Below are 8,535 nucleotides of genomic sequence, written 5' to 3' on the forward strand. Positions count from 1 at the left end.
TTCCTGCTCTCCAGCAAGTTTCTCAGGCTCTGTGCAGGTAGCTCAGCCTTGGGCCAGCTATGTGCCTGCAGATACAAGTATTCATCTCTTCAGTTCAAAGATATAATTAGTTCATTAAATAATTCAGAGGGAACCTACTTTTCTGGGCTAAAATATCTTTATTCAGGTTTTACACTTTTTTGGTTTTTTTTTTTTTTTATCCTGTGGTTCTTGCCATGGTTGCATAATTGGTAACTCTGAAGTTCAGGAAGAACTGGACTGAGATAGGACTCCTAAGTGCAAGCAAAAATGCAGTGTATCCCTTGTGGAGTTGAGTGCTGTGAACAAACAGGATCTAGAACTATTTTAAATTGCAGAGTTTGGGGGTTGACAGGAGTTCAAAATGTGCATAGAGGGTGCATTGCCCCAAAAGATGCACTTTTTTAAAGAATTACACACACATGCCTTTCACAGTGTTCAGGCACAAATTTGATGCATACAAAGGTGTGTAATGGTTGTGCTTTGCAAAGTGGATTATTTTCTTTCTCAGGTGTCCTGTGGGTTTCTTACTATTTCTTCTAAAGCACTGAGATTTGCTGACAGACTCCATGTGCACATCTAGGCTAACAAGGACAGCAATATTTTGTACCCTTCTTATTCAAAAATTATAGAAAAAATTTTTGATATCCTAATCTCTAGGGGTGCGCATACCAGAAAGGTTAATTGTGATTTTATGGCCAACTGCAAACCATATTCCCAACCTTATTAGCAGATACTCTACTTCTGCACTTCACCACATTTGCATCTCGTGTGCTACTTATTTAGCCTTTTCTTCTGGAAAACCGGCTTGTTGCCTCACATATCAAATAACAAGCATGAAGTTAGCTTCTGCTAATGCATTTACAGTTTCATATAGTTGTATATTGAAAGTAATTTTTGACCAATTAATTTTGTTATGTTTTTTCAAGCATCTGTGGACCAAAAGCAAAAAAGGAATCCTCCTTTCTAAAATCCCATCTTGATATAACTGTTCCTTTCAACCTAAATTTTTTGCAGACATTTTAAAATTGTAATCCAAGGAATCAGCTGTCATTCAAAGTTTCTTTCAGAGATGTTTGTAATCACATTCATCATCTTAGCATGCTGACAAGTTATTTAAAACATAAGTGCTTAACATAATCTCTTTACTCACACATATTGGTTCTGATCTAGAAAAAAATAAGAATCATAAAAAAATCTTCTATAATCTTCAACTGTGATGGATTATAGATTTTAATAAATGCGTGTCAGTTCCTCTCTCAGACAAAGGCCATATTCTAATTAATTTTTTTCTTATAATCCAAGCCACAGACTCAAAAGACATATAGCCTGCCTATTCAAACTGGGTCAAGTGTGGAGAAGACGTTATGTATCTCTAGCAAAAAGTAAGATATTAATAAACAACATCAGGTTAAGCTTTTTTCTTTACAAAGCTGTAAGTCCAATGTGTGACAGGGAAAGCTTGATTAGTGATCTTCCTCCTAAGAATCATAGAAGAGTTGAGAGTTTAAAAAAAAAAGAAAAATTTACTATCACCAACTTTTTAGTGATTGTGATGTGGAGATTTAATACCCATGGAAAAGCTTTACAAGGATCAGCAGTAAGTGGTGAACGGAAGTCATAAAAACTCATCACTATCAATACAACAACAGATCAGATAAAGACTTCAAAAAATTGTTGGACTTCAGAAATCAGTTGACAAAACTCGTTAGCAATGTTTTATCACAATGCTTTGCCTGGCTTTACAATTCTTTGCTATGTCCTAGGATAATGTGAATAATTTCAGACAGGTTGAAATTCTCTGTGGTAAATGCTTACTTCAAGATGAGTTTAGCAAAGTTAAACTCCTTTCTCTCTCATTCTGAAGCATAAACAAAGCACAGCTGGGGAGGAGAGGAGCAATATTGTCTTGTTGGGATTAAAAACAGAAACAAAGGCCCCACTGCTACCCTGGGTCTGAGGTATCATATGTTACAGCCTTAGTTTTCACTACTTCCCTGCAGCAAGGCCTGTGTCTGGCCATCCACTTCTCACAGGTTTGTGCTTTGGTGGATTGGGGTTTCAAAGGGACAAGAAGGAAGAGAAGTGTCTCTCACAATATTTGGCCACATCATGTCTGACTCCCCTCCATTTCAAATTGCATTCTTTCTTTTTGAAGCCAAAACAAGTCGGGGGGGAGAAAAACCCTCTTATGGAATGGAATTCTTATGGCTTATGGAATTAGTTTCTTTGTTTCTGGAAAGTCACAACCTGTACACAGTAGTTTAGTAGAAATATATTTGAGATGGTCTGATTTGCCTTGATAAATTTTACTAGACACAGCTAAATTTTTCTCTCTGTCTTTCTCTCTGTCTTCTTAGTTTTCCAGCCTAATCACAACCACTAGAGCCCATTTTTTCCCCTCCCATAAACAGCTATTTTGCTATGAGCTTACACCCTTTTCCAGCAGTGTCACTTTTGTATTCCAGTCCCTCCAAGAGATATAATTCTCACCTGTAGGAAAATCTGGGGCTGGGAGAGTGTGAAACACAGAGGAAAAGAAGCCAGTCTAAGGGTAATGGGGCTTAAACACCTCCATCTCAAAAAGAAACTGTGAACTTACATGTCATGAAGATCTGGCATTAGCATAAATGAAAAAATGAGAGACACACAGTGAAGCAATCTGTTCCTTGAAGCCTGATGTGAACAAAGAGTTTAAAAGCCTTTCAGCACAGACAGTGATAGCAGAAGCAATGTGTTCAGCTGAGCAAGGTCCTCAAGCTGAGACAGGCTGTGAGACACCAGTGTTCCATGCTTTCCTGGGGCACAGGGAGATAGATATCACACATCTACTGTTCTGTAGCTTAACACTTTGGTAGTTGTCCTTGTGCCCAAGATCAAAACGTGCTGGGAAAAAAAGATCTCTTTGGATTATAGCTGAAAATTATCTAGATACAGATATACCTATATATATGTATGTATGTATGTATATATGTATATGTATATAAACATATAGATGGGCATGTTTAAACAATCCTTGAACAGTCTTCTCCTGTGAGTCTAGCAAAAAGTATGCAGAGGTATTTCATGCACATAGAAAAGTCCACGTGTAGGCATCCTTTCAATGTAACCATCTATGTGAGAAACAAACTCTCACTCAGGTACATCCTATGATTACACTGTAAAGACGACATGACAACAAAACAGAGTTCAGATTTATTTTTCAAGCAATCTCATGTATAAGATACAATTATCTTTCCAGTAATATGCCAAGAGAACTGAGAAGTATAATCTTCATACAAAAAGATGAGCAACAAATTCATTTGAGTCTAAACATAGAAAACAAAATGCAACATTGCACTGGGAATTAGGAATATATTCCAATATAAAATGTTTCAAAAATAGTAGCAGCGTTTCTTGATGAAAACACTGCAGCTCTCATTCTTTAATGCTCCAAAAATATTAGATATTTGTAAAAAAATCTGATTTTCATCCCATACTGCATTTCCAAGGCAGAAAAGCAAGTATGGTGCATGCATATATACAGAGGAACAACTCTGTGGTTGCGTATTTGTGGGCCAAGGTGGGGACAGAATTCTCAAGTAAAATCCTGGTCTCACCAAGTACTGGACTGGAAGGGACCAGCAGGTACAAGTACAACTTAACCCTTAGTTGTAGGCCATTAATCTACCTGGAGAAGGAGGAGGCAGCAGAGAGCAGAACATAACAGCCTCCATCCCTACCCCAGCTGCATCCACTAGCCAGACAACAGACTAACAGCCTGTAAGATCAATGGGAAGCAAAAGAACTTGGTGGAGACAGGATTTTGTGTGATATATGCATGGAACTGTAACAGAATCCAAATTTGATACTACATTAAAAAAGCATTGGCTCCATAGAAAAAGTCCTTCTCTTTCACAGGAACACCTGCCTTTCATTCTCCCTCCTCCCTTTGGCTCCTTTCACCTTACTCCCTAGCAGCTGCTACTTCATTGCATCTGCACAGAGAAAATCCAAATCCTGAGCAGCAAAACCTGAAGATTCAAAATTGAATTATTATTATGACTGCTTTTCCTACCATGCAAAACAACACCTGGAATTCCAGCCTCTTGGAACTGTGATTACAGCATTGGTTCTCAGGAAGGAAAAGGCGTTCATCAGCAAAGTGCATTTGTGAGCAAAGCTGAAAGCAGACAGCTTCCTGCATCAGTATTCAGCTTTAGAAAAGGGAAGCTCTAGGCAGGTGCACAGGTACCAGTGCAAATACAACCTGCCCACAGCATTACACCTCACAGACCTGACTGGTGAAGTCTAAGCCATGCTTAGAGTTGCAAGGTGGTGCAGAAATCCCCAAGCAAAAGCCAGAGAAGCAGGCCTGAAACAAAAGGATGCAACTGGTACTATGTTAAGGAGAAGCTGCACTTGGGCTAAAGTTCAGTTGTGGACTGATGTGGCTAAACTGCAGCTAGAGCAGAGCTGACACATGTGACAGCACAGCTCTCAGCAGCAAATGAGCTGCCAAACTCCATCAGGCTAAAGTGACACAGTACTGAGTAGGAGGCATAGGTTCCCAAGTGAACACTTCAAAACCAGGCTAGCAGAAGAACAGGAGCTAACTCAATAAGTGGCGATTCAAACCTCTAAACCTAATGCATTTCAAAGTTGCATATACTACACAATGTATTCCCTTTGTAACAGAACTTGGATGAGGCACACGGTATAAGTGGGAAGAGTAAACACGTCATTTGGAGCATCTTCTAAGCACAGTAAGTGTGTTGTATTTCAGATTGCCCTTCGTAGCTGCAGAGCTAAATGTTAATGTGCTCTCTCCACAGCACAAGGCAACACGTAACAGCAGGTATTTCAATATATTGCAACCAGCTTCCATTCTGTAACAAGAAAGGGTATGGGGGGAAGCCTGCTTTAAATTTTCTTCCTCCTCCAATTAATTTAAATTTACATTCATTATAAGTGATTAAAAATATTAAGATCTAGGTTTCAAATATTTAAGAACTGAACATTTTCAAGATTTAGCAGGATCTTATTTGCTAGTAGTGCAGAATTTCTAAACTATTTTTTGCATATTGTTATTGTGAAAACATTCATGAATACTGCTGAAGTGAAAGGGACAACCAGACTTAAAACTTAAGTATCATGTCCATCTCCATTTTTCTGAAAAATAATTTTTACCACATGAATAATTAAATTTCATCAATGGAGTTCATTACCCAGACTTTTTCACTACAAAATAATCCACTAATAGATTTTTCTTTCAGCTTAAATTTGTCGCAATAATAACCCTATAAACTTATAAGATAAACTCTAATAACAAAAAACAAAAACCTTCTGAGATATTTTAGAAAAGATATAAGGAAAGATCTGATTAATGCTGAAACATGTACGTGAAAGCTTAACAATTTTAAGAGGAAAATATCACAAACTGTGAGTGTTGACAGTTTCTACATAAAGCCTGCTAGCAGGTTTCACAGAAGGCAATATTTGCCTGATATTTGCCTATGGCCAGTGCTGCCTTTAGCTGGTCCAAACTGAGATTCTAAAAGGGGAGGTGGGGGAACCAAAAAAAGCCAAAACCTGATTAAATCACTGCTTTCAGTTACTGTTTGATAATGCTGCGAGTACTGTACATAATGCCTTCTGCCTGAATGCGTTCAAGTATTGGCCCATAAACGTTCTTTGTCAAAGGTATGACCATGCCTTTGGCAGTTATTTCACCTGAAATAAAGGCATTAAAAAAACAGTGTTAGTCCTCTACCAGGTTTATTTGAGAAAGCTTTGGTAGCTTCACAGAGGGGTTTTTGCGGGGGTTGCTGTGCTGGACACAGCCAGATCAAGGTGCAGGGAGCTGCTGAGTCATTCAGCCCTGTCACATAATCAATTATAATTTATCATGCTAAAGGTTTTGTCTATACTAGTGTAACATTTAATATTAAATTACTTAAAAATCTTTGTGGATTAAGCAGTAAATTAGGAGCTGTCACTGAATGTCTGAACATCCAAACATGCAGATTAAAAATCCCTGTAAAGAAGACAGGAAGCATCTGACAAATTTAAAAAAATACACATAAATGTACTTAAGAGACACTGTATATTTACTTTCTACAGGCAGGAAGATAAAGAGGACTGAAATACTGTTACTGAAGTTGGAATAGGCACTTACCATCTAGAACCATTTTAGCAGCTATAGCTGCGGGGTATCCTACTGTTTTAGCCATTGCAGAATATCCTTTGTTATCCCCATAGACAACCAGATCAATAAACTTGTCTTCCAAATGGCCAGAAGGATGCCTGAGACCTATTTCACTTCTCATAACAATCATATCTCTCTCTCCAGTGCCTAAGAGAAAAGCACACAAACTATCCATTACTTGTATTTCAGTCACATCAAGATGAGGTTCCTGAGTAGCCAGGCACTACACATACACAGCATGCATGTCAGGGAAGTGACTGAAGGCAACAGAGGAGGACAGAACACTAATATCAAACTAAAAGTGTAGCAGGAAAAGAAAAGGATAAATTGGGGAGGTAGGGAACATCACAATACATTAAAAACCCTATCATGAAGGTTTATTAATGAAGGTGAGCAAACTAATCCAATTAAGGCTAATAAAAGATATTGCCTTGTTCCATTCAAATCCATGAAAAAGAAGTTTTCACATACCAAAGGGCAGCTTCATCTCCATGTGCTTTGCAAGAGCCCCTACAATGGAATCTGCTGCTGGAACCAGTTCATCTCCCAGTAAACCTAACCTGGCAGAAGAAATGAGGAAGTCTTACATCATTGCCTATCAGCAGTTTCATCTCATTTTTTTAATTTCCAGTTGTTCAGCATACCAGTTTAACAGTGTTAACATGAACCAAAATGCCTAGAATTGCAAACATTTCTTTTTTTAATTTTTAAACTTTCAAAATCATTGGAACATTTTACCATTCCACTGCTTCCAGCTGACTTTTGTCCTTGTCCAGTTTGCTAAATACAGCTTCTTTAAGAACATGGTGCTCAGCAGGTGACTTGATTCCAACCAGTTTGCACATGAGCTCTTTCTGTTTGAAAACAAAAGGTTCATGAAGGTCTGACAGCTGTTCCCACTCCATCTCAATGAAGGTTTTGAGAACCAATTACTCTACTAAGATCAGTTAAAATCCAGGACTTCAGAGAAGTCAGCTTATGTGAACTGGGAAAGTGAGAAAGTTTGAGAATTTTAATAACAACAGGAGAAAATAAGGTTTATCTTTTCCTAAAAGTCTTTGTACCCCACCTCTCCACTGCTTCCCCCCATATTTCAGTCTTATCCCTTCCTCTGGCAGCAAAGAAAGAACATAAAAACCTGCATAAAGAAAGAAAACTAGGAGAATATTAGGATGAAAGAGAAGCCACCTGGAGACTGACAGAGTGAAAATTTAGAGATAGGATATTTTTCAGTTGGTGTAGAAGTGGAGAATGTCCCTTTCAAAAGGAAGGAAAGAGACCTATAAGATGAACAAAGCTCTGGCAAAATCCTGTGAGTGTTACCGAAGAGATTTCTCATGATACTTGCGCATATCTGAATGCCATTTTGTGCCACCTAGATGCTAATTATTGCTTGCTTCATTCACAGCAATGTGGATGATAAAAAGAACTATGAGCAAGATATGAAATAAGGAAGAACTGCAGAGTCTACAAGCTCATGTTAGCCTTTCTCTTCTACTTCCCTGACAGAGTAGATAAAGATGTAAAAACATAGCTAAATGTTTGCAGTGAGAATAATGAGTTTATAGTTATTTTTACAGATTACATAATGCTGTATACTTATTCACTGAGGCTAGAAAAACTGGAAATTCCAGCCATCTTTGCAAAGAAAACTTGAAACTATCAATTCTAAAATTATCTCTAAAAATTTTCACAAAATTAAAGAAAATAATTTTAAAAAATAAACAAAAAAAATGTAATTCCCATATGGCCACCCAAAAATTCCTGGAGTTTGCTCATCTTCCCAATACTATATGTTAGTCAGAGACAAGCAAGACTGTGGCCTCTTTGCCTTCTGCTTTTTTGGTTCTGAGAACACTCAAGACATTCTTCTGCTCTTTCCACCCCATACTGAAATAGGAAACACCCTGTCTCTACAGAGACAACAAAAATGCTGACTGTCAAATGTAACAGCAGCACATCACAGTCATGTCTTGGCTGAGATAAAGATGAAGTAAGGCACCCAAAATCAAGACAGAAAAGCTGCATAACAGAAGATCTAAAAAATGCTTGTACAGAATTTCAGTAGAAAAAAAATTAATATACCCGTTTATGCAATCTCTTACTTCTTGACGCCCTGAAAAATACTTTTACACTGACAATCATGAGCCAGTAACAAAATGGACACTGAAAACTCAGAGCACTGAGGACTAGACTGTGACTAACAAAAAACATAAGACAATTCATAAAAATATGGCCATGGCTTTGCCTCGCTGAGGCCTGAAAGCCTCCAATGTCAGACACCCCAGAATCTATCAGGGAACCTGTTCCAGCACCTTATTCCATTCCTG

The 8,535-nt window shown here is 38.0% G+C and overlaps 1 protein-coding gene across 2 annotated transcripts in view; it reads right to left on the reverse strand.

Moving 5' to 3' along the window:
* Positions 1 to 3,190: 3,190 nt before the first annotated feature.
* AASS (aminoadipate-semialdehyde synthase) overlaps positions 3,191 to 8,535 on the reverse strand; it is a 26,223-nt gene continuing 20,878 nt past the window's right edge. The window contains exons 20-23 of one of the 2 annotated variants that reach the window (XM_005420907.3): positions 6,944 to 7,059; positions 6,677 to 6,765; positions 6,176 to 6,352; positions 3,191 to 5,730 (exon numbers count right to left, since the gene is read on the reverse strand). In XM_005420907.3, coding sequence (XP_005420964.3) covers positions 5,612 to 5,730; positions 6,176 to 6,352; positions 6,677 to 6,765; positions 6,944 to 7,059 — 501 coding nt within the window. In that variant the 3' untranslated portion in view covers positions 3,191 to 5,611. Of the gene's footprint in view, positions 5,731 to 6,175; positions 6,353 to 6,676; positions 6,766 to 6,943; positions 7,060 to 8,535 lie in introns of those variants that run through there. The other variant, XR_004081708.1, reaches the window with a different exon arrangement.

This window comes from Geospiza fortis, unplaced genomic scaffold (assembly GCF_000277835.1).
Source record: "Geospiza fortis unplaced genomic scaffold, GeoFor_1.0 scaffold195, whole genome shotgun sequence".
Classification (NCBI taxonomy): Eukaryota; Metazoa; Chordata; class Aves; order Passeriformes; family Thraupidae; genus Geospiza; species Geospiza fortis.